The 27,825-nt window shown below is 36.1% G+C and overlaps 1 protein-coding gene across 1 annotated transcript in view; it reads right to left on the reverse strand.

The window, feature by feature from the left end:
* Positions 1-27,825, reverse strand: part of ACSS3 (acyl-CoA synthetase short chain family member 3) — a 207,750-nt gene that overhangs the window by 64,230 nt on the left and 115,695 nt on the right. The window contains exon 8 of the mRNA XM_037848430.1: positions 7,853-8,004. Coding sequence (XP_037704358.1) covers positions 7,853-8,004 — 152 coding nt within the window. The remainder of the gene's footprint in view (positions 1-7,852; positions 8,005-27,825) is intronic.

A 27,825-nucleotide genomic window follows, 5' to 3' on the forward strand; every position in this document is an offset into this window, starting at 1 on the left:
TCCTCTCTCAGCTCCTGTGCATTCTTCAGTGTCCCTCTTGGTTGTAGCAAGCTCACTCCTTCTGTCTGAACTTTTATAGGGCTCCAGTGAACTAATCAAGGCCCACGCTGAATGGGCAGGGCTACACCTCCATGGAAATTATCCAATCAGAGTTATCACCTACAGCTGGGGGGGGGGGGAGTCACATCTCCATGGAAACAATCAAAGAATTACAATCTAATCAACACTAAAATGTCTGCCCACAAAAGACTGCATCAAAGATAATGGCATTTTGTGGGACACAATACATTCAAACTGGCACACCAGGTTACATTCCAGTTCCTCTCTCAGCTCCTGTGCCTTCTTCAAAATGTTGCTCTTGGGGCGTTTTGTCCTCTCTTAGCTTCTCCAGAGCAAACTCTGTGCTAGTATCTCCAAAGCATTAGCAAAAGTCTGCTTTCAGTGGCCGTCTCCAAAATGTCTCTCTAAGCTGCAGCAGCTTTTTCTCAAACTGCTCTCCAAAATGTCACTCTCGGCTGCTCTGAGGTCCTTGCTTGTGAACTCTTTTTATAGGACACCAGTGATTAAATCAAGACACACCCTGAATAGGTGGGGTCCAAATCTCCTTGGAAATTATCCAATCAAATCACTCACAGTTGATTGAGTCACATCCCCATGGAAACACTCAATCAAAGGATTCCAACCTAATCAACACTAATACATCTGCCCCCACAAGATTGCATTAAAGAACATGGTGTTTTGGGGGACATAATACATCCAAACCAGCACAGAGGGTAAGAAGGTGTCACAGAAAGATGGCAGGAACTTCAAATAAGAAGGGCAATTGAACAGATAGAAATATTAAGTTCTCACGTTACTTGCCTTCGATATCCTCCCTGACTTTTATAGATACTCGTGACAACAAAAAGTACAGTTTGGCCTCACTAGTGTAGTACAATTAAAAACATTTTCTTTGTTAAAACTTTATAGGAAAAAATAGAGTTTAATTATTCTACAGAAAATTTTGGTTGCAAAATAAGCTGTTGAAAACAGATCTGTTAATTAATTTCTAAGTATATATGAAGGACTGAGATGATATCTATACTTGAAGTGAAACCAACTGAAATTATTCATGGTAATTTTCATCTATAGAAGAGACTACTTATGCAGATGGGTTTCAGAAGAGTTTTAATTTGTTTAAAACACTTGAAGTATTGTTACCTCCACTGCTTTTTGAGAGAAAAGGGTCTTATCTTCTAATATAAAGATATTTAGAGAGAAAAATTATCTTATCACATTTTTGGGGAATGATATAGTTGGATCCATGAAGATTATCTAGATTAATATTGTGCAATTAAAAATATAATGTGAACCACAAATGCAGAATATATATTGTTTAAAATTTTCTAGTAGCCAAATTAAGAAAAATAAGGAAAAAGAAATTAAATTAATTTTAATAATATATCTTATTAAACAAAATATGTCATGTTATTATTTACCACATAATCAATATAAAATTATCAGTGAGATATTTTAGTTTCTTTTTAATGTTGTCTCAATGTGGACTAGCCACAGTTCAAATGCTCAATGGCCACATGTTGGACCACATATTGGGCAGTGAGGAGCTAGAACATGGTTTTCTAAAGAAGCAGCAGAGTTCTTATGCTGGTTTTGATGTAGAAAACATTTTAATTTAATACTATATGTACAATTCCTTTTCAAATCGCTATGTATATAATTTCTTTTGACCTTGTCTGTACACGTGTGGGGGTGCAAGTGTCCTTAAATGCAGCTAAGACAATTTATTATTTAAAGTTTTTATAGGAAGTGTATCATGACAACTTTGCAAAATTTGGAAACTGGTTTTGTTTAATTAGTAGGAATATTTATAAGATTTCAGATAATAGTATAATGCGCTGTGGAAAATAACATCTGAATAGCTGCCTAGTGGTATTTTTCCCAGCTACATATCCAAAATTACCTAGGTGTCATTCCTTTGTAAGGTAAGTACTCTGGTGGTTAAGTACCATAGGTAAAATTTAAGTTTTCTGGTAATGACAGAGAAGAGTAACTTCAAATTTGATCAGAGAAGAACCCATTACTAGTCTCTGTTAAGAAATCATTTGAACAATGTGGGTCCATCATTTTAGTGAGCGCTCCTCTCACTATGCAAGGCTGCTGTGGCAATATTTAAATCTCTGAGAGAAGGAAGGGCGAGAGCATTTGGGAGAGCAAAAGTGGGGGTTATTAGGGTCTACAGACTAGAAAAAAAAGTCCTTAGGTAATTTTTTGACAAATTACATGTACATTTGCAATGTGAAATAAAATTTAGGTAATCAAGTATGTAATTGGTTATAACTGGTTTGGTACTAAAAGTTGGATTACCAAATATGACCTCATCTGACAGAACTATTGAAACAGAATGGAACAGAATGAAACATTAAATTATTACGATTATGTTCAAATGTAATAATGATTAGTGATACAATGTGAGTAAAATTTTAAAGTCTAAGTAAAAACTGCTGCAATTATGATAAAGGCATAAAACAAGGTTGATGTGTCTATGACTTTAGATGCAATGTGAAAACAAGAAAAAACTAAAATTATAAAGGTCATAATTGTTGATAATTTTATGACTGAAAAAATTATGAATCTTATGTTTAATGGTATCGTTTTCAGATATTTAGGATCCTGAAATTTTAGAAAATTTCTGTGATAAATGACTATGCATTTAAAAAAATTTTTATTAAAAGTTATAAAATTATAGGTTTGGATGCTTCCAACATTGTAGATAAATAGTAATCGAAAGGAAGAGTTTTGCTAACATCAGCGATCACACATGTATCATCTGATCAGGACACGGATCACGTCAAAGGACTCTAAGTAGTCTGAATGATCAAGTGGTTTGGTTTATATGTGAAACTGAAGATTGGGATTTTCAAAAATATTTATTACTTAAGACATGATGTAAAATATTACCAATTAAAAATGTTAGCACACAATAAAAGTATTCTTTGGATAAGGGACAAAAAGTCTTGATATTACCAGCATTTTATTTAATTAATTAAATAATTAATTTATGAATTATAATTAACCTAATTTTGGCTCATTTTTTTCTAGTTGGGTAGACTATCATTAATCTAATGCAATTGATTGTAATGATAAATCATGGATTAGCATTGAGTTCTTATCTGATTCAAAATTCTAGCATTTTATATTTTAACACTTTATTATGATTTTGCAACACAATTCTAATTTTTTTTTCTTATATTTAGTTTCATTAGTTTCATTATGGTAGCAATCTTCATGCTGGCACTAATAAGCAAAATAGAAAGGTATAATATTTTATAACAGACAGTAAAAGTAATATCTGGTTTTCCTGCAAGTCAGAAAATCCCTTCCAAAATTAAAGTCACATTACTACCACATACAAAAGCAGATAAAAAAATTGTGAAATCATTATTAATTTAGGAAAATGTCAAAGCAGTGTATATGATTCCCTTCCCCCAAATATACTAGAAACTATCGATCTATTTTAATATTAAAATTCCTCAGATAAACTGTCTAAAAGTTATTATTTTTTCAATTATAGACTGCTTTTTGAATATTACTGAACTAGATATAACTTACACCATCTACTTGATTTTTTGTTTCAAGTTCCTTTCACACCCAGCAATTTTTTAATAATTTTAACATGAAAAATCTTACTCTATGATTTTGATCATCCTTAACATACTTATTTTCAAGTTCTATTTGATTGTCTTATAAAGCTGATCTCATGTGAAATGAATCCATACTGCAACTGCTAATTTTGTTAATATTAGATTTCAAAATGTATTTCAACAAAAAAATTTTAGGCCCTTGTTTGAAAGAGAAGTTCTTTGTTTTAGTTTGCAACTTTCGCTCTTGGTCTCTCTCCTATGCTCACCCTCTCCGTCCAATAGGTTCATGGATGATGTAACTACTCACCAAGGTTCAATGCCATATTGATGGCATGGAATTCTTAATACACAGGGGTACTCAATATCACAGACCCAGCCCTAGGACTGATGATGAGCAACTTGGTTCAGTGGCTGGTTCCTTTCCTGTCTCCCTCAGACTCCTAGATCAAAGCCTGTTATAAATCACAGTCCCAGAAAACAACTGTCATTATTATCAGCCTCCTCTCATGAGTGGGGCACAAGACCCCAGCCCATCTTTAAGCACCAAGGTGCCTCTGACTCCACTATCAACAGAAGGGAAGATGATACACATGCTTGCTTTTAGAACTACCAAGACTCTGGCTTCAGCCAATCTCACCATTTTGTGAATATATTTCATTTTCAGTCCACGGAAGTATTTGTCTTATATTTGAGCCCCTCTGTGATGTTCTGCTTTTTCTCTTTTGTATTATCTTTTATCACTATATAACTGGAAAAAGAGATCTGCATCAAAGTACAAGTTGCTATGATATCCTGAATGGAAGTCAGCATTGAATTTTTTCTAAATTGATTAAAATTGAACTAGAAGCTCATGGGATATTAAATCACTATGATGAAATGGAAAAGAGCTCTGAAATAGAAAGCAAAAGATAATAATAGAGAAGACTCAGTATATTTTAAGAATTGTTCTAAATGTGTTATGAATTGAGTCATGTTTCCCAACAAAGACATGTTCAAGTCCTAACCTGTGATCCTGTAGACGTGAACCCATTTGTAAATAGGATCTCTGAAGATGTATTAGTTGAGGGGGGCTAAACTGCATCAGGGTAGGCCTTGATCCAATATGACTAGGGGTCCTTAGAAGCAGAGCAAATTTTGACATGGAAGGAGGAGACAGTAGGAGACAGATGGGGATACAGACAGCTATGTGATAGAGGCAGAGGTAGAGTTATGGATTAACAGCAACACAACACTAGAACACTTCAGACTTTGGAGAAGGCATGACACCTTGCCGGCACATTGATTTTGGATGTATAGCCTGCAAAACTGTGAGAAAATAAATTCCTGGTTTAAGCCAACCAGTCTAGGATGCTTTGTTACAGAAACCTTGGCAAACTAAGACAAAGTGATTCAGATTTTGGTCCTTTTATTCTTATTATATATCTGTACCATTACTATCCTCATTTTCCATAGAAAAAAAATCTGAATAAAGGAGAAGCCATGTAACTTTCCCAAGGTCCTACAGCAAGTAAATAGGAGATTTCAACCCAGTGAGTCTAACTCCAGAGTGAGAATCAACTTCTACACTCTACTATGTAGTCCTAGCATTGTCCTGGAGTAGCTTTCTACTCCTGGGAGTTACTTCATCTCTCTTTGACAAAGTTTTCTCATCCACAAAATGAAAGGATTACACTACATGACTTTTAAGCTCTTTCCCCAGTTCTGGTCATCTATGATACTACATTTAAGTGAATTCATAGTTTTCCTTAGCTTCCTATTTCATAGTACCCTCTTAAATTTGTTTTGGAAACAAATTTGGGGCAAATCTCCAACTTCATGTGAAAACAATCTTTAATGAGATGTGTAGGTAACACAATTTTAAAAGAAAACTTCATTATCTATCTGAAATGTTCTACAAGAGAAGAAGGGAGAAGCAATCTCTGGTAAGAAATTATGGACCTGCAATTGTAATATTTCATGAATTTCAACTCATTTGGCCAGTGTGAAATTTCTTGTGCATGAATTTAAAACTATAGGTATAACTGTATGAGAAGACCTGAGTTCTGGCCTTTATTTTGTTTCTAACCCAATGTATGACCGAGTTAAAGTCACTTAACATTCTCTTAGTTCACAAGGTAAATTCTATTAACATAGTTCCACAAAGGTGTTTTGAATACCTGCAGTGAAGGTATTATCTGAAAAGCAAAAGCTGTTTGTATTCCACAAATGACAGAATCCCTGGGCAAGGAGTTAGTTTCCTAATTTACCCATCATAAGAAGAATATACCTGTGGTATTTAGTTAAGAGCATGGGCCCTTGTCATTTGCCAAGTTAGCTTATTTCTAAAGAGTTCTTAATTCTCTAATTCTAGCCTTATACTTTCATAAAATGAGAATAATCATAATTCCTACCACACAGGGTTGCTGTGATGACTAAATGAGATAATAAACTTAAATTGCTTAGAAAGGCACATAATAGGTGATCAGTAAGTGGTTGCCTTTATTCCTAGTAGTAATCTGAATAGTCCAGGGTGTTTGCAGAGTCTGCATTCCTAAATATCTATAAAATGCAGAGGTGTACCTCATCATGAATAACACAGATACCCAGAGACAAAGGGGCATGATCACGTCAACTTCCTACAATTTCTCTCATGCTAAAATCTCATATTCCACGTCTACAGGTAACAGTTTGAAAAGAATGACGATTTAGTAGGCATTCAGTATTGTTTAGTGCTTTATACATTAGGCATACTAGAAATAGTTCCTGCCTTCCCAACTGCGGCAAATGCAGAACCTTAGCTTGCTGGTCACACAACTTCATGGCCGCCCTGCAATGAGGGTATATTTGTCAACAAAGAGACACCACAAGGAACCATAAGCAATGTTTCTTCATAAACCCTGGAACTGTTTTAAGGCATGGAACCTACATATATCTTAAGATGTTTTTACCAAAATCTATTTTTCTATCCTTTGGGCTGAAATGAAGGACTCTAAATAGATATGTAGTAAATGAGGGTACAAATAGAGGATGAATAGAAATGTTATAATGGAAGACTCATTTTAGGAATTTTTTTATTTTAATAAGGATTCATTCTTTAGATGACAGATAAAATTTTATGTATATCTGGATTTATTTTTTCTCAAAACTGAAAAACAAATAAACAAACAAATAACAACACAGACCCTGCCAAAATTGAATGTGCCTTGCATACATCTATAATTTAGTGTACAATATCCATTTTAACTCCTTCTTTGGGCAATAGCAACATAAAAATCAAAATTCTGTCACATAAGTTAATAGATATAAACTTACTTAATTCAAGGCCACTTTTTGACTTGCAGAAACTACACAATCCCATATTTTGGTTTAGGATAACAGTGACCTATTTCAAAGAGGTTCAATGACAATTGATTCTTGGAAACTGCCTTGAAGATACAAATTGCTATAATTATCTTTGAATATACATATCATTAAACTAAAATGAATGTCAATAAATCAGCACAAAAATATCTAAACTGTTCAGAACATATTATTATAAAACAAAACAAAAGAAATTCCATCACTCTTTCAACAAATACAATTTGGACCATAATTTTCACATTTTATCTGTATAATTTAAATCAAATAATTCTTTCCTTCCATTTAAACCATTCTTCTGTTTTTCAAAAGATAGTTACAATAGAAACATTATAATATTCTTGCATTAATTGTAACAAAGGCACTACACTAAAGCTAACTATCAATAGTAGGGGGATATAAGGTGTATGGGATTTTTCTTCTTCACAAAAAATGAGAATGTTCTCATATTAGCTGTACTGGTGAATGCATAACTATGTGATTATACCAAGAGCCATTGATTGCACACTTAGGATGGACTGTATGGTGTGTGACTAAAACTTACAAAATAGAAGCTATATATATATATAATCGTATATATGTATTTTAAGTCATAGTCAGAATTTTACTTTAAGGAAAATATAAGCAAGGTGGCTTAGAAAAAGAAATATTTTTGTAAGTTTTAAATTGAAAGAAACATGATATAGTATTGAAAACTCTCTACATTATAGTTAAATTTCCAACTACTTCAAAGATATTTTAGGTCAGTCTTAATAACATTCAGACTCTTTGGTTCTTCCTATACAGGTATACTTATACCAGAAAAAAATGTAAAGTTCAGTCATTATTCTGATTGCAGTTTTTGATGTAATTTGCCCTGTGTACCCCAGGTTCACCTTGTCAGAGAGTACTGCTTCCCCAGGGCTGCCCCAGGGTCCTGTTGCCGGATTGCTCTAATTGCAGTCGGTGCTGTAAACAAGGCAGCCACTCCATGCTCAGCGAGCACACGGAAATACGCACCAGCATCTGGCGTTCCCACAGGCTTTCCCTGCAATGACATTCATTTAAAATGTCACTGGGTAAAATGCCTCATATTTCATTGACAGCTCAATAGTTATACATTTAGCACAGCAATATTAATAAAATGGGGTTCCCAACAAATCTTGTTTTAAAATATTCCCATGTTGTAACATAAATAAAACAAACCAATGCACAGGCATCAGAGAGGCCATTTGCTCCATTACAGCATCCTAAAAGCTTTACAAATTGTCATTTTTCATTTCTTAAATTTTGAGAGATAAACAATCCAACATATATATATCACATTCAAATGAATGACATAAACAGTCTTTTATTTGCCAAGAAATCAAATATATTCTTCATCTGGCAGACTAAATGAGAAATATGACTGTTATGAATTTCTAATAATAATACATTTTTTTCATGTTCACTATTAAAAGTGACAAGAGTAATTCTCAAAATAGTTGAGAAAAGATACAAATTTGGAATCACAGTGATTCCTGAGCAATGACCTTTTCAATTGAAAGGCCTTACTCCAAAGAAAGCAACCTCTATGACTTAAAAAAAAAACCAATAATGTGTCCCTGATGCATGTTTTCCGCATCCTCAAATGGCATTGTACACATTCAATGGAAAAAAAATGCATAAAAATCTAACAATTTTAGCACACTACACAATTCAAAAGGACACAAAGCATTTTTTAAATTAATGTTTGTGCAAAGCGGGAAATAAGTACAGCATTTAAATAAATCAGCGATTCTGCAAAAATGCTAAGTGACCCATAAAATCTATCTTGTCCCAGCCATATCCCTCATTCTTCCTCAATCCATTGTCATCACTGCACTTCTCCCTGTGTTTCTAAAGCAGGGTCTAGAATATTAATAAATATTATGTGAAATATATACATATACAGTCAAACTCTTTTGGTTGCAGTTGGGATAAAAAGAGAAAAACAAGCTTTTTATCTTGCACTATTTCTTGAAACCTTAACAATGTTAAAATACATGAGGAGTTTCCAGAGATGGGTAACTCTATGTAACATTTCCTTAACTTCTCTGACCACACCCCCCATCTGTGTGTATCCCATGGACCTTATACAGTACTCCAGAAAACACACTTTAAGAAAAACAGGTCTAAGGTAAAAAGAGGAAAGAATTTGCTATTGGCAAACTTAGACATTTCCCCAAACAGAGAATAATAATAATGGATGATATATAACGGGTATATCAAAGCTGTCAATTAATTTAGATTCTGTAGTGATTTGGAACTATGTACCCCAGAAAAACATGTTCTTAAATTTAATCCAATCCTGTGCGTGTGAACCCATTATAAGTAGGAAGAGGTTAAGGTGTGGTCCAACTCAATTAGGATGGGGCTTAATCCTATTCCTGGGATCCTTTAATAAGCAAAATGAAATTCAGATAAAGGGAGAAAGCCACAGAGGGAACAGCCAGAGGCTGAAATCAGTGGAACCCAGAAGAGAAGGAAGAGGCCACCATGTGCTTTGCCATGTGACAGAGGAGCCAAGGACCAAGGATCACCAGCAGCCAGTACCAGAATGACAGTGTTCGGGAAGAAAGCATCTCCCTGATGAGGGCTTGATTTGGAATTCTTCCAGCCTCAAAACCATGAGCCAATCCATTGCATGGTATTTGTTTTCATACTTAACTTTTCAACACAGGAAAGTTATAAAACACAGCAACTAAGCTAAGCAAAGGTATATTTAAACACTAAAGTTAAATTTTTGAGCAAAAATTCAACTGCTTTATTATTAATCCTATGGTTTCAGCAAGGTTTAAGGTCAAGGCTACTTGTGGGTTTCTCAGACCTTGTCATAAAAATTTTTGAGTCAACTTAAGTTTTCGCCTCTTTTTTGAGGCAGGATTAAAAATACATCTGGACCCCTTTTGCATGATACTTTTGAGAATGTCACCCAAGGCATGTTTCCACTGCAGTTGTAAGGTGCAGACAGCAAGTCCCTTATCAACTAGTCCTGAATTTCATTTCAGCAGACAAATGCAGCAGAGTTTTTGCTTGTTTCTTTTAGAAGAGTGATGAAATGGGAAACAGCATTTGTTGAGTTCTGACTACATGCTTATGAAAGAATGAGTGTTTGGGTCAACAATATTTAAGCCTGAGACTTTTTAAAATCTAAGCAATTCTTTGGGATATATTATTTGGGAAAAAAAAAATGTGAAATAGTGCGCATACCATTTATACAATACCATTTGTATAAAAAAAGGAGAAAAGACATTGCTTATACATGCAATATTACTATACATATTAGATTGACTGCCTCCAAATGACAGAAATTGGACATCTGGAAATAAGGAGCAGTGAGATTTTTCACACTTGATTCTCTGGTGCATTTGGAAATCTGAACCAAGTGAGTGCTTACTATCCTCAAAAAATGTACTTTTTCCTTCCCCGAAGTCCCTCTCTCCCTAATTCACATTATTTTGTCTTTATTTTGAAAACATTACTGCTGCTTTAGACCCGGAAGGGATAAATGCCTTATAACCCTCAGACCTGTATCTTTTGCCACTACAGTAGACCACTCCACACACACACCCTTTTTTTACATATCGTATGATTTTATTTATATGAAGTACAGAACCAGGCAAAATTATGTTATGCTTTTCAAAGTTTGGATGTGAATACCCTTAGTGGGTGCTAACTGGAAGAGAATGGGGGAGGGGGTGTTCTCAAGGGTACTGGTAATTTAATGCATCTTGATCTGTATCTATATTTCAATGAAATATTTTCAAGCTTCTTGCTTAGTATTTGACATTCCATCTGAAGTTGGAAGGATTTAAAAAGTGAATATTTAGTATGCCCATCTCTGAAGGGCATAAGCAATAAACTATTTTAAATGTTCAATTTAATTCAGGAGATGAAATTAGCATTATGTTGTATTTTTCTTAATTATTTGACATGTGCCTACAGATGAATTAGCCTTGGTTTTACAGAAGTAATAACATAAATCTGGCTAACTGAATAGAATTTTGTTTCACTTATCAATTTGTAATTCTCCCAAAGGCTACTGTTTTTTTTAATAATTTGTTTTAATTAGAGAAGTTGCAGGTTTACAGAAAAATCATGCAGAAAATAGAATTATCAGATACCCCACCCCCATAACTAACACCTTGCATTAATGTGGTACATTTGTTACAACTGATGAAAGTATATTTTTCTAATTGTACTATTAACTATAGTCCATGGTTTACATTAGTGTTCACTGCATTGTACAGCCTTGTTTTTTTTTTAATTTTATTCTAGTAACACAAAAACTGAAAATTAACTTATAACTATAATCTGATGGCTGAGAGATTATATCAGACTGAGTTCCTTCATTGCTTACAAGAGATTTCCCCATCATTCCACTGGCCTCACCTGTGAGGATAATGCTGTCATCTTGCCATCATCCCACCTATGCCATCATCTAATTTACTCTAAGCCGGTAGCTCTCAACTCTAAATGCACACTAGAATCTCTTGGGATAATTGTGAAAGGATGAATGCCTGGTCTCTACTCTCAGAGATTCTGATTTAATTGCCTGGAGTTGGGCCTGGGCAATGCTATGTTTTTTTCTTTTGTTTTCTTTTTTTTTTATTTCTTTTTTTTTAAATACAGTTTTATTGCAATATATTCACATACCCTATAATCATCCACAGTGTACATTCAATTATTCACTGTACCATCATATAGTAGTGCATTCATCACCAGAATCAAGTCTTGAATCTTTTCCTTACTCCAAAAATAAATAAATAAATGAAAATAGAAGCAAAAAAGAAAACCCAAAATGTTCCATCCCCCATCCCACCCTATTTTTCATTTAATTTTTGTCCCAATTTTCTACTCATCTGTCCATATACTGGATAAAGGGAGTGTGAGACACAAGGTTTTCACAATCACACAGTCACACCATGTGAGCTACAGAGTTATAAAATCATCTTCAAGAATCAAGGCTACTAGGTTGCAGTTCGATAGCTTCAGGTATTTCCCTCTAGCCATTATGACATGCTAAAAACTAAAAAGGGATATCTACCTAGCACATAAGAATACCTTCCAGAGTGACCTCTGAACTCCATTTGAAATATCTCAGCCACTGAAACTTTGTTTTGTTTCATTTCGCTTCCCCCTTTTGGTCAGATTTTCTCAATCCCACGATCCTGGGTCCAGGCTCATCCCAGGAGTCATGTCCCACGTTGCCAGGGAGATTTACACCCCTAGGAGTCATGTCATACATAGGAGGGGAGGGCAGTGAGTTCACCTGCTGTGTGGACTTAGAGAGAGAGAGACGGCACCATCAGAGCAACGAAAAGGTTCTCTGGTGGAGACTCTTAAGCAATTACAAGGAGGCTTAGCCTCTCCTTTGCAGCAATAAGCTTCATAAGGGCAAGCCCCAAGATCAAGGGCTTATCCTACTAATTTGTTAGTCCTCAATGTTTGTGAGAGTATCAGTAATAACCCAGGCAGGGAAGTCCAACATTACTGTATTTTTCCCCAGATTCTCAGGGGAGCCCTGCAAATATATTTTTATCCTCTGCCCAAATTACTTTGAGATGGATCAGGATTTCACACTAACCCATACAAACCAACCAGATCTCACTTCCTATTCAAAGTCCCATGTAATTACGGTGTTTGAATAAACTGACCATACAAGTTAAATTATTTAGTTTGCTGCAGAGAATATAGATCCTACCCCAAATAAACATCTCTTCCCTTGGTCTCACACAGAAGTTGAAGTTTTAAAACACAGTCAATATCTGTCCTTTACCATTTGGCCTGATTTGCTTTAGTACTAACCAGATCTGTTTCATTCATATCTCTAATTCAAGTCTGAAATCTTTTTCAGCTCTTTTTAACAGTTGCTGTATGAGTTAATACTGACATTCATAGCTGTCTAGCTCTAGCTCTTTGAGTTTCAGGTGTCACATAGATACCCAAAGTTCCAGAGACAAACCAGGTTATACACAAAGAGCTCAGCATGTCAGAATTTGGAGCTAACCATTACAGCTCAGGAACAGATGTGACTGCTATAAGAGCTTATAATCTAGGGACCATTACAATAAGCATTCTCCTGATAAGTTGTGTTCTAAGATTCAATTCTCAGAATTTACACATTATAGTTAGTCCATATTAGTGAGCCATTATGTTTGCCTTTTCATTTCTGGTGAATGCTGTCCTCAAGATCCATCATTCCTTCTTGTAGCTGCTCAATATTCTATTGTATGCATACACCACAGTTCACCATTCTGTTCATCACTCAATGTACCCTCAGGCCACCTACATCCATTGCAATTCATGAATACTGCCACCATAAACACCAGTGTGCAAATGTCATTCGTGTCCCTGCTCTCAGATCTTCCAAGTGTATACCCCATAATGAGGTTGCAAGACCTTGACACCCACATACTTAGCTTCTTGTGGAATCACTACACTGTCCTCCAAAGAAGCTACACCATCTGCCTCCTCACCAACAGTAAATAGGTACATCCTCTCTCCATGATTTCTATATCATTTCTGTCTCTCTATTTATATTTTTTCTGTAATTTAATAGAGATATATTCACATACCATACAGTCATCCAGTGTACAATCAATTGTTCACAGTATCATCAGATAGTTGTGCATTCATCACCACAATCAGCACTTGAACTTATTCATTACTCCAAAAAAAGGAAAAATTAAAAAACAAGAATAAAAAAGATAAACAAAATTAAAATACCATACAATAAAATATAATATAAAGGACATACAACAACAGGACTACCAAGAATCCGAGACCACCCCCCCTCCTTATATCCCCCTCTCATAGACATTTAGCTTTGGTGTGCTGCCTTTGTTGCATTTAGTGGAAGAATATTACAATGTTACTGTTAACCATAGGCTCCAGTTTGCTTTGATTATATTTTTCCCAATATCATCCCTTTATCAACACCTTGCAAGGTTGACATTCATTTGTTCTTCCACATGTAAAACTATTTCTATATTTGTGCATTTAGTCACCATCATTGACCCCTCTAGGTTTCACTAAGTTATACAGTCTCAGTCTTTATCATTTATCTTTCCTTCTAGTGTCATACTTGCCCCTTGCACTCCTTTTTCAGCTTTACTCACAGGCATCTTTGTTCAGTGTACTTGGAATACTGTGCTCCCATCACACAATATTATGCTATCCATTTCTGGATCTATACAATCTATCCTGTTGAACATTCTAAATACACCTTCAGCATCAAATGCCCAATCTCTACTCTATCTCCTGATAACCTGTGTAGTCAGCTTTTAACTCTCAAAGTTTGCTCATTAACGTTAGTTCATATTAGTGAGACCATACGGTATTTGTCCTTTTGTTTCTGGCTAACTTCACTCAACATAACATCCTCAAGGTTCATCCACATTAATATATGTTCCATGACTTTATTCTATCTTACAGCTGCATAACATTCCATTGTGTGTATAGAAGTTTGTTTATCCACTAGTCCACTGATGGACATTTGGGCTGTTTCCATCTCTTGGCAATCATGAATCATGCTGCTATAAACATCAGTTTACAAATATCCATTCGTTCCTTAGCTTTCAGTTCCTCTGAGTATATACCTAGTAATGGAGTTGCTGGATCATACAGCAATTCTATGAATAGCTTCCTGAGGAGCCGCCACACTGCCTTCCAGAGTGGCTGCACATTTCTACGTTCCTACCAGCAGTGAATAATTGCGCCTCTTATTCCACATCCTCTCCAGCACTTGCAATTTTCTGTTTTATTGATAATGGCCATTCTAGTAGGTGTGAGATAATATCTCATTGTGATTTTGATTTGCATTTCTCTACTAGCCAGTGAAATTGAACATCTTTTCATATGTTTTGAGCCATTTGTATTTCCTCTTCAGAAAAGTGTCTATCCATGCCTTTTGCCCATTTTTAAATTGGGTTGTATGTCTTTCTGTCATTGAGTTGTAGGATCTCTTTATATATTCTGGATATTAAACCCTTATCTGACATGTAGTTTCCAAATGTTGTCTCCCATTGCATAGGCTGCTACTTACTTTTCTGACAAAGTCCTATGATGTACAAGTGTTTAATTTTGAGGTGATCCCATTTATCTATTTCTTCTTTGATTGTTCACACTTTGGGTGTAAGTTCTAGGAAACCACCTCCTATCACAAGGTCTCTATATTTTCTTCTAAAAGTCTTATGGTCTTAGTGCTAACATTTAGGTCTTTGATCCATTTCAAGTTAATTTTTGTATAAGTGTGAGATAGGAGTCGTCTTTCATTCTATTGGATATAGATATCAAGTTCTCCAAAACCATTTATTGAAGAGGCTGCTCTGTCCCAGTTGCTTTGGCTTGACTGCCTTATCAAAGATTAATTGTCCATAGATGAGAGGCTCTATTTCTGAACACTAAATTCGATTCCATTGGTTGGCATATCTATCTTTACGCCAGTATCATGTTGTTTTGACCATCGTAGCTTTGTAGCATGCTTCAAAGTCAGGTAGTGTGAGACCTCCCAATTTGTTCTTCTTTTTCAAGATATTTTTGGCTTTTCAGGGCACCCTGCCCTTCCAAATAAATTTTGTTACTGGTTTTTCTATTTCTGCAAGTTGTTGGGATTTTAATTGGTATTGCATTCAATCTATAAATCAGTATAGGTAGAATTGACATCTTAATTATACTTGGTCTTCCAATCCATAAACACGATACATTCTTCCATTTTTTTAGGTCCTGTTTGATTTAATTTAGCAGTTTCTTGTAATTTTCTCTGTATAGGTCTTTTGTGGCCTTGGTTAAGTTTATTCCTAAATACTTGTTTCTTTTGGTTATTATTGTAAATGGAATTTTTTTTCTTGATTTCCTCCTCCTGTTGCTCATTACTTATGTATAAGAACACTACTGATTTTTGCATGTTGATCTTGTAGCCTGCCACTTTGCTGTATTCATTGAATTGCTCTAGTAGCTTTGCTGTAGATCTTTCTTGGTTTTCTATATATAGGATCGTGTCATCTGCAAAGAGTGAAAGTTTTACTTCTTCCTCTCCAATTTGGATGTCTTTTATTTCTTTTTCTTGCCTAATTGCTCTAGCTAGAAATTCCACCACAATGTTGAACAGCAATGGTGACAGTGGGCATCCCTGTCTTACTCTTGATCCTAGAGGAAAAGCTTTCAGTCTTTCCCCATTGAGTATGATATTAGCTGTAGGTTTTTCATATATTGCCTTTATCAAATTGAGAAAGTTTCCTTCTATTCCTACTCTTTGAAGTGTTTTCATCAAGAAAGGATGCTGATTTTTTCAAATGTCATTTTTGCATCAATCAAGATGATGATGTGGTTCTTCCACTTTGATTTACTGATGTGGTGTATTACATTAATTGTTTTCTTGTGTTGAACCAGTCTTGCATACCTGGAGTAAATCCCACTTGGACATGGTGTATAATTCATTTAATGTGCTGCTGGATTTGATTTGCGAGTATTTTGTTGAGGACTTTTGCATCTATATTCATTAAAGTAATTGGTCTATAATTTTCTTTTTTTTTTTTTTTTTTTGTAGTATATTTGTCTGACTTTGGTATTAAGATGATGTTGGCTTCATAGAATGAGTTAGGTAGTGTTCTAGTTTGCTAATGCTCCCAGAATGCAAAACACCAGAAATGAATTGGCTTTTATAAAAAGGGGTTTATTTGGTTACACAGTTACAGTCTTAAGGCCACAAAGTGTCCAAGGTAACACATCACCAATCAGGTACCTTCACTGGAGGAGGGCCAATAGCGTCCGAAAAACCTCTGTTATCTGGGAAGGCACGTGGCGGCATCTGCTCCAAAGTTCTGGTTTCAAAATGGCTTTCTCCCAGGACATTCCTCTCTAGGCTGCAGTTCCTCAAAAATGTCACTCTTAGTTGCACTTGGGGTATTTGTCCTCTTTTACCTTCTCTGGAGCAAGAGTTGGCTTTCAACGGCCGTCTTCAAACTGCGTCTCTCATCTGCAGCTCCTGTGCTTTCTTCAAAGTGTCCCTCTTGGCTGTAGCTCCTCTTCAAATGTCACTCACAGCTGCACTGAGTTCCTTCTTTTATGTCAGCTCATTTATATGGCTCCACTGATCAACTTAGACCCACCCTGAATGCGTGGAGCAACACCTCCATGGAAATTATCCAATCAGAGTCATCACTCACAGCTGGGTGGGGCACATTCCAAAGAAACACTCTAAGAATTACAACCTAATCAACACTGATAATGTCTGCCCGTACAAGATTACATCAAAGATAATGGCGTCTGGGGGTCATAATACATTCAAACTGGCACAGGTAGCTTCCCTCCTCTTCAATTTTTTTTGAAGTGTTTAAGCAGAATTGGTACTAATTCTTTCTTGAATGCTTGGTAGAATTCACACGTGAAGCCATCTGGTACTGGACTTTCTTTTGGGGGAGCTTTTTGATGACTGACTCAATCTCTATTCGTGATTGGATTGTTGAAGGCATCTATTTCTTCTTCATTCAAGATTGGTTGTTCATGCTTTTCTAGGAAATTGTCCATTTCACCTAAGTTGTCTAGTTTATTAGCATATAGTTGCTTGTAGTATCCCCTCATAATCTCCTTCATTTCTGCAGGATCAGTAGTTATGTCCCCATTCCCATTTCTGATAGTGTTTATTTGCATCTGCTCTTTTAATTTTTGTTAACCTAACTAAGGGTCCATTGATTTTATTGATTTTCTCAAAGAACCAACTTCTGGTTTAGTTTATTCTCTCTATTGTTTTCCTGTTCTCAATTTCATTTATTTCTGCTCTAATCTTTGTTATTCTTTCCTTCTGTTTCCTTTGGGATTAGTTTACTGTTCTTTCCCTAGTTCCTCCAGGTGAACAGTTAATTCCTCAATTTTTTCTCTTTCTTCTAATACAGGCTTTTAGGGCAATACATTTCCCTCTCACCACCGCCTTTGCTGCATTCCATAAGTTTTGATATGTTGTGTTTTCATTTTTCATTAGTAAATACTAATTTCTGTTGTAATTTCTTCCTTTACCCACTGGTTGTTTAAGTGTGTTATTTAGCCTCCATATATTTGTGAATTTTCCAACCTTCTGTCTGTTATTGATTTCTAACTTCATTCCATTATGATCCGAGAAGGTATTTTATATAATTTCAATTTCTTTTAACCTGTTGAGACTTGCTTTGTAACCCAACATGTGGTCTATCCTAGAAAATGATCCATAAGCACTTGAGAAAAATGTTTATCTTGCTATTGTGGGGTGTAGTGCTCTATAAATTTCTGGCAAGTATATTTCATTTTTTGTACAACTCAACATCTCTGTTTCCTGTTTGATACTCTGTCTAGATGTTCTATCCATTGATGAGAACAGTGTATTGAAGCCTCCGACTATTATTGTAGAGGTATCTACTTCTGCCTTCAGTGTTGTCAGTGTTTGCCTCATGTATTTTGGGGCACTCTGGTTCAGAGCATACATATTTATGATTGTTATGTTTTCTTGATGAATTGACCCTTTTATTAATATAGTGTCCTTCTTTGTCTATGTTAATTGTTTTATATTTGAAGTCTAATTATCTGATACTAGTATAGCTACTCCTGATTTATTCTGGTTGTTTGCATAAAATATCTTTTTCTAACCTTTCACTTTCAGCAAATTTTTGTCCCTGTGTCTAAAGTGAGTTTCTTGTAGACAGCATATAGATGGGTCTTGTTTTTTAATCCATTCTGCCAGTCTGTCTTTTTATTGGGGAGTTTAATCCACTAACATTTAGTGTTATTACAGTAATGGCAGTATTTTATTCTACCATTTTCTCTTTTGGATTTTATATGTCATATCTTGTTTTTTTCTCTCTTTCATTTTACCCTTCCTTGTAGTCTTCATTTTTGCAGTCTTCTACAAACCTCTCTCTCCTGTCTTTTCCTATCAGCCTGTAGCACTCCCTTTAGTATTTCTTGAAGCACAGGTCTCTTATTCACAAACTCTCTCTGTCTGTTTGTCTGAAAATATTTTAATCTCTCCCTCATTTTTGAAAGACAGTTTTGCCAGATATAGAATTCTTGGTTGGTAGTTTTTCTCTTTCAGTATCTTAAATATATCACACCACTGCCTTCCCATCTCCATGGTTTCTGCTGAGAGATCCGCACTTAGTCTTACAGGGCTTCTCTTGTATGTGATGGAGTGCTTTTCTCTTGTTGTTTTAAGAATTCTCTTTTTGTTTTTGCCATTGTACAATCTGATCAGTAAGTGTCTTGGAGTAGGCCTATTGGGATCTATTCTGTTTGGGGTATGCTGTCCTTCTTGAATCTGTAATTTTATGTCTCTCATAAGAGTTGGGAAATTTTCACTGATTATTTCTTCTATTATTCTTTTTGTCCATTTTCCCTTCTCTTCTCCTTCTGAGATACCCATAACATGTACATTTGTGCACTTCAGTTTGTCATTCAGTTACCTAAGACCCTGCTCATATTTTGCCATTCTTTTCCCTATCTGTTCCTTGTGTGTAGAATTTCAGATGTTCTGCCCTCTAGTAGTTCACTAATCCTTTCTTCTGCCTCTTCAAATCTGGTGTTGTAAGTCTCCACTGTGTTTTTCATCTCTCCTATTGTGCCTTTCATCCCCATAAGTTCTGCCATTTGTTTTTTCACAAACTTTCAAGTTCTTCCTTTTGTTTGCCCAATGTCTTCTTTATATCCTTCATCTCTTTTGTCATATCTTCCCTCAGCTCATTGATTTGATTTTTGAATTGATTTAGCAGATTTGTTTGATTATTAATTGGTTGCTTCAATTCCTGTATGTCAGTTGAAGTGTTAATTTGTTCCTTTGGCCAGTCCATATTTTCATGTTTCCTAGTATTTCTCATCATTTTAGCTTCCTCGGCATCTTATTTTCTTGTTTAGTTTATTCTGGAGCTCATTTTCACTCTTTTACCTAGAGTTCTCTGGTTGGTTGGCTTTGTTCTCTATCCTTTGATGTTCAGTTCAACTTATTCTGTACTCTAACATAGCTTCTGTTTAGTTGATCAGAATTTTTCACCTCTTGTTTTTCTGGTTTTGCCAAGCCTCTAAACTTTTTGTAGAGGGTATCCCCAGATATGATCAACCCCAATTGGATTTTCTGGGTCTAGACAGGGCCAGGTCTCAGTAGGAAGGTATGGTGTTTCCCTGAGAGTATAACCCTGAAGATTGTCAGACCCTCCTCTGAAGCCTCTAGGCTCTGTGCTTTTCCTACCCTGTCCAGCAGGTGGTGCTTGTCAGCCTGCAGCTCCCCACCAGTGTAAACAGGTGCCACAGATGCGTTTAGCTCTCTGCAGACCCTTTCCCTGCCAGGGACATAGCTGCCTCAAGCTGGTTTCTGTTTTCTAGTCCCTAGGATATGAATTCTCTGAAGGAGGGCCACCACTTGAGATGGGCCCCACCTCCCCCCTTGTCTTTGGAAAGTTATGCCCTTTAAGGAATTCTCTCCCCCATTAGACTCATTGCTTTGTCTCTCAGACCTATCTTAGCTCTGTCCTTGCCTGGGTCCAGCAGCCAAATGCAAATATCTGAGGCTTTCTGTAATGAGCTAGTTAGAATAGTTATTTCAAAAAAAAGAATGAAAAAAAAAAAAAGAAATCCCTTTTCAAGGCCCAGTCCCCAAGTTTTGTCAGTCCTGGTATGGACTATTTAAAGATAATCCCTTGAGGCTACTATCTCTTTCATCTGAATAGTTACTCTCAGACAACTTTAATGTTAATTCTGCCCTTGCCTGGGGCAGTGCTGAAGCAGGAGTTCTGGTGGGCTATTGAAAAGTAAAAAAGATAAAAGAGTTGGAAAGCAAGAGAGAAAAAGAAGAAGAAAAAGAAACTTTTCAAAGCCCAATCCCAGCTCCCTGCATTTGGGAGTCAAAGCCTGAGTTGCTACCTTTCTCTATGTGCCCCTTTTTCATGGAGCACAGCCCTTTTCCAGTATTCTGAATACCTCCAACTCCAAAAGTCTCTGTTTTTGTTATTGTTGTCAGCCCACCTCCTCTCTGCTGGATGGATTCCTCCCAGCTCCATTTTTGCCTGCTCCTGGTTTATCTGTGCTTGGAGCTTTTATTCAGCAGTCTGAATTGTTAATTAATTCTGAAATTGGGGACAGGAGGAGACCTCATCCTTGCTCCCAGCAGATTGTTTCTTTTTCCCTCAGGGAACCTGCTCCATGACAGTCTGCCATGCCTGGGTGGGGGAAGGTTGCCAGCACCCTGGACAGGGAAACACAGTTTTTTGCTACAGTCTCAGCTATTCCACCTATTCCACATTGGTGTATGATGCGTGACCAGTCACAGAAGTCATTAGAATAGCTGTTCCATATAGTTCCTGGCTATTTACCAGTTGCCCTAGAGCAGTAACTAGATTACACACCTCACCACTCCATCATCTTGCCATTGCTATGTTTTTTCAAATTCTCCCTAGGTGATTCTAATCTTCAGCCAAGGAGGGGAATCAATTCATAGTACTTAGATACTGGCACTACCTTGGGATAGGCTATTTCCCAATGCCCATGTACTTAGATGTTACCTCCAGCCTTCTCCCTCTCTGATAAATATATAAGCATGTCCAAGTATTAAAAGAATACACTAACAACTGAAATCTGATTATAGAAGCACTTATATTGAGGAAGCAATTGAGGAGAAAAACCTTCCTCTTCAAAATTCTTTATGCTTTGCTCTATAAGCATGACTCCAGATTGGACACATACATCATGATTTCTCAGATACATTGCCCTGAGTACAGCTGCCCTTTATACAAAGATGGAAAGAGTAGCCTTTCCCAGAAGCTTCTCTTGCATTGCTCAGAAACCTTTAAAGACTCTCAGTCCCATCTGAGGTTTTCATCTGGTTGAATCACTGCTCAAGATTAGGTTAGTTTAAATTAGGAGCACTTGACCTGAACTTCACGGGAGTTCATGAGTTCTCTGAAATTATAAATAAAATGCATATATAAATTTTACAAGCAAACACCTGTTTGTAAAAATTTTTTAAAATCTAAGAAAATGTCATTACCACATCACCAAATGTAATTATTTTTAAAAAGGCATAAACAAGCTTATTTTTCTAGGGAGAGGAATGAATAGCTTTCACTGGATTCTAAAAATGAGCCTAAAAACAATCAAAACATTCCTAGGTATATGAGGGCCTCCCCAAACTCAGAAATTTCTTCAAAGATTTTATGTTTAGCTCTGAGAAACAAGTTTTATGAAGCTGCAGTGCAGACAGACAAGTGGGGGACCATAACTTATGTTTACTTTCTTCTCCAAAGGCCAGATAACTTTCCTTAGTACTACTGCTCTAACTGACTTCTATCTACGAGTTACTAAGATTTTCAAAGAACCAAAAATAGAGTGGCTGATACAAAGTTACCAGTCTGCTTTCTTCTTTTCCCTCTAACTACTTTGATCATCATGTGCAATTGCCATTTTTATAGGTCAAAAGCAGCTGAATATCAGCAATTTCACATAGTTCGAATTACTCTTTCCTTAAGCTTGTTTCTCATTTCACTTTTTCATTATGGCAGATCCCATAAAGTTGCAATTTCTCAGGTTTGAGTTCTTCCCTTTCTTCAGTTAAGGATATGCTGCCTTTTCCAAACTTGAGAAGGTGGGACTTTCCCAAGGCTAATGTTCCAAGTTCTTTTTGTGCATATTTATATATATATTCCAGTTCTGTGTGTATGCATGTATCTATAACACTATCTACATCTATTCCGTTCGGGTTGGTTCTGCCTCTGTCTTCATCCTGCTCTGAGAGTTGACCATATTGGGTCTTGAGACGGGGCCACTCTCCAGTGAATAAGACAATGCTTCTATCTGGGTCAAAAGAGAGTCCATCTGTCCCAGAAAAAGTAACTTGCTTCTGGAAATATTAATTGCAAATGAATGAAGCAGAGCATTTAACTGGTAATATTTCAGAACCAATGCTGAGCTAATTACTGACTCTGACATATTTATCATTCTCTTAGTCACATGGCCCATTTATCATTGTGTAGCTAGCAGCTACTACTAGTAGGGCTAATTTCACCTCTGAGCTCCTCCATGCTGATACAAAATCACTCTGCTATCCTAGACTAGAGAGTCAAATTAAGGATTTCCTTCCTACTCGTAGTGATTAGTGAGACTGCAGTAACCAGAGAAATTAAATGGCTTCCTGCTTAATCTCACCACCAGATTTCTGGCTAGGAGGGTAAAGTGTGGCTACTCCATATGTATATTACAATTCAACCAAAGGTTGCACAAAGCTCATCTCCTCCTTACCATCGAATATTTTACCAAAACAACTTTCAAAAATGTTCTTTTTTAACATATTTCCCCATATTAAAATGCAAAACAAACACAGCAAACCTCTCTATGAAACTGTTCTCACAAAGCTAGCTAATGACAGCCTAATGACCAAAGCCCCTTGTTATTCTAGTAGTCCTCTCTCTGCAGTATTTGCCATTGGTGACTTCCCATCTTCTGGAAAACCTCCCCTCCACTGGTCTTCAGAACACTTTGCACCTCTGATTCTCCTCCTGCCTCTGTAATTTCTCATTCTCAATTTATATAGCTTCTCTTTCTTAGGCTCAAGAGTTTCCCCAATTTCCTATCCTCATTCTTCTCCACACTGAGTCTCCTGATCACCTTAAGGACTTAAATAATTAACTATTCTACATTACTAATTTTGATACTTTTTCAGAACTTAAAATCTGAGTTTCGAATATCATAGACATGTCTGAGCAGCACCCTCAAAATCAACATTACCAAAACCAAAATTACTGTCTTCTCTTCCACCATAGTTGGTACTTAAGCCGATAAATACCATGCAACTACCACTGCACCAGATCACTATACCTTGGTTCTGGACATGCATCTTGGACTACACAGCAGCTTCTCAATTGTCTTTGTCTAGAGTATAAAAGAATTAAACTGCCTTTGGAGTTAGAGTATGCACCTTTGTGCCACTGGGGAAGTTATTTAGTGTCTCAGATTCTCAGTTTCTGCAGTTGTAAATAGGTATTCAAAATATTTACCTCATGGGTTTGCACTTAGAATTTCATAAGATCATGCATAGAAAGTGCTTGGAAGACTTACTATTGCTCACATTCAAACAATAGTATATATTATTATTATTAGTCCTGTCCTCTCCTCAAGTTTTTCCCATCTTCTCTAGTCCTAAACATTCCTGAAAGACCAGTGGGCATAAATTTGAGCCAGGATGGAATCCCAAAACTACTATTTACTAGCTATGCAGCTTATTTCTTTCAGCTTCATTTAGTTCCATCCTCAGAAAGTTGTATTAGAACAGATGCAAGGATTAAATGAAGAGCATTTATCACAGGCCCACTGTAGATTCTCAGAAATTTCAGCACCTCCATGCAATGTAATAGGTTTCTTAGGTAGTATCTTGATTTCTTTGATTTCTGTTATTTCCTTTACATTAATCTTGATTCTTCAACTATACTGTCAGCTCCTTGAGTGCAAGGACTGAATCTGATACTTAGTCTGCTTCCCCATCAGCACCTAGTATGATATTGAGCTCACAATAGGCACTAATAAATATTGTTGATGGAGCTTTTGCAATATCTGCACTTGCTTGATCCAACGTAAAACACAGACATGCAGAAGAATTAATCCAAAAATAAATTTCTTAGAACAACTAGCCATGTGAAAAGTCCAAAAGATGCTGGCATCAGCCTTATAATATTTTCCACTTGAGAAGATCAAATTATACAGCTTGAATCAGAGTAATAACTGAGTCATCATTTTTCTTGTTTCATACAGAAAAATAGATTGCTGTTAGGCTAGATTAAAAAAAGGAAAAAGAAATGTTTTCCATTACATCAGGTGGAAAAAAAGACTATGATCTATGCCCCTTGAGTGTACTAGATAGCAACATCAAGTCTTAAAAGGAAAAACCTATATTTCCCCTTGACAGATATACATCCCTATCCTTGAAAAATAATCAAATTAGAGAAAATAGGACAACATAAATGAAAATGAAAAAATTCTTGCAGAAAGAAAACAATTGCTTTGCTAAAACAAAACCTGGGAGAGGCTAAGGTTTCTGAAAGTCTACATGTGGAAAATACATCATAGAACAACTTAATGGATTTACACTACATGTATAAAATATGTATATGTGTGTGTACACTGTCATATATGTATATACATCGTCATATTTATATACACTTAATACATATAGTTTGAAGCTTTCAGACTGCTTTCACAAACATTATCTCAATTGAGAGCTCAGAGATCATTTTCACCCTAATCATTCTATCAAGATAAAAAATATAAGGTTATCTAAACTGTCCTTTCCTCCTATGAATTGAGATAAAGAGCACTCAATAAGAGAGTATCAAGCTGAGTACTTTGAATTTAAAAACTAGAAAGATAAATCGTGTCACAAAATAGAAAGGAAAGGTAATAAATGTTTGTATAAATGTGCTGTATTATTCACAGATAAAAGGCTTCAAGGCCACTCTTATTTCAAGCACAAGTTCTACTCTGAAAAGACCAATCTTTAAGCAGAGAGGCCACTGGGTTATTTTCCATACGTGTGCTCATTCTTCAAAGTTTGCGGTAGCAGAATCAGCACATAGTGTACAGATTCCTTTGTCTGGTATTTAAAAGAGAATTAATGGGCCCCAAAGGGAGCTGCCACAAGTGCTCTCATGATTACTTCAGTGTTTTGAGGACAAACAGACTTGAAACGAAGAAACATGGAGCCTCTAAAAATTCAAGCAATACAATGACTGGAATAATGGTTGATGTTTATAATCTACACCTGGAATGAATGCTTGATGTTTATATTCTACAACTTTAATCTGAAAAAATTTACATATTTGAATAACAATAACTAATAATATCCAGCACTTATTTCAATATTATATCCTGGGCACTACTCTAAGGACTTTGCATGAATTAACTAATTTAATGCCAAATGTGCCAGTATGAATATACTATGTCCCCTAAAAGTCATGTTTTATTCCAATCTTATTGGAATATTTGAATTAGGTTGTTTCCACGGAGATGTGACTCACCGAACTGTAGATGAAACATTTTGATTAGATATTTCCATGAAGGTGTACCCTACCCATTCAGGGTGGGTCTTAATTAGATCACTGGAGTCCTTTAAGAGATGCTGGGGCACTGACAGAGATGCTAGGTTTCGACCAAGATGCTTGCTGACATTTAGAGATGCTTGAAGATGCAGACAGAAGGACGTTTGGAGATGCTAAGCTAAGAGAAACCCAGAGACGTTTTGGAGAATGCCATTTTGAAATGCAAGCCGGGAGCAAAGGACCAGCAGACACCAGTCACGTGACATCCCAGCTGACAGAGGTTTTTCTAGATGCCATCGGCCATTCTTCAGTGAACATATTCTCTTGTTGATACTTCGTTTGGACACTTTTATGGCCTTAGAACTCTAAATTTGTGACCTAATAAATCTCCTTTACAAAAGCCAATCCATTCCTGGTATTTTGCATAATGGCAGCATCAGCAAACCCGGAACACCATATAAGAAGGGGATTATTGTTATTATTAGTGACATTTGTAGGTGAGAAAACTGAGACAAAGAGCAGTTAAGTAACTCGTCTGAGGCCAAACAATGAATATATGGATGAGTCAGAAATCATATCCAGGCAGTCTTAACTGCTATTCCTCCTCTTAAACACTAGAAGTTTTTATTAATTTTGAATGAACTTTTATTCAATAAACACATTTGCAAAGAGTCAGCATCACTCACTATGAAAATAAATTGGAATAATTTCAACACTTATAAAATTAAAATAGATTACTAGATATACTTAAATATAACTGATTAACTTGGAGAATAAGGGCAAATACTAGGAGAACATCTGTCAACACTCCAGTTTTAATACTGAATAAATGGATTCACAAAACAGTTGAATTAATTTGCCCAAGGTCATAGAGGTAGATAAAGACAGAGCTAGAGATACAACACAGACCTAAATATTTCCAGCCTGGATCCATTCTCTTACACCACAATTCAGAATTTTAATTCCTCTATTTTCTCCAACCAATTTACTGCCTGAGAAAACACAGTACAGTACATATCTTCAACATTAATTGTTGAATTATTAAGAGAAGGCTATCTGCCTTGGTTAAACTAGTGAGCATACCAAAGCATTTATTAAAATGGCTTACTACTATGAAAAATACAATTTTGGAAATGCAAAAAATGTAAAATGAGAGCAGGCTTTCACTCCTACAGGACTTTCAAAAAGACATTATGTAAAAGTGGCATTGCCATATGAAGCCCAATTGTACAAACCAGTTTATGGCTTAATGCCAAGGCAGATTTAAGGTGAGCAGTAACTTCTAACCTTCCATTCTAGACACAGGTGATGACTTAGCCAAGGAGCAGTGAGGTGAGTTCTTGCTTAGCTACACTGCTGCCATTGTGGAAGCCTGGGTTCAACTGTATTATGAAACTGATACATACGAGACACACGTTTGTTAATCAGTAAACAATCAAAGATAAGAAGAAAGGCAAGCCCAGGAGGATTTGTTTGCCCTCAGAAGAGTGTTGGGCTTTGATTCTGCAGGTGAGATTGTGAAGATGGGGACAAATACTAAACAAAAGAGAGAGGCCAAAAAAGCATACCTGTGTAAAAACACCTCTCACCAACACTCCATGCACATATACACACACATACACACAGGTACACAAGGTCACCATATTTGATCATACATTAAAATTCCTATACTAAAGGTTTGTTTGTGTTTCATTCTTCCATTTTGGCAAAACTCTTACCAAATATCTGTCCTTTTTCATATGTTGTTTGAGTTAGGGCTGTTGGAATCAATACTCCAATATAGGTAGATTTATGAAAAGGTACAGTTT

This window comes from Choloepus didactylus, chromosome 8 (assembly GCF_015220235.1).
Source record: "Choloepus didactylus isolate mChoDid1 chromosome 8, mChoDid1.pri, whole genome shotgun sequence".
NCBI lineage: Eukaryota > Metazoa > Chordata > Mammalia > Pilosa > Megalonychidae > Choloepus > Choloepus didactylus.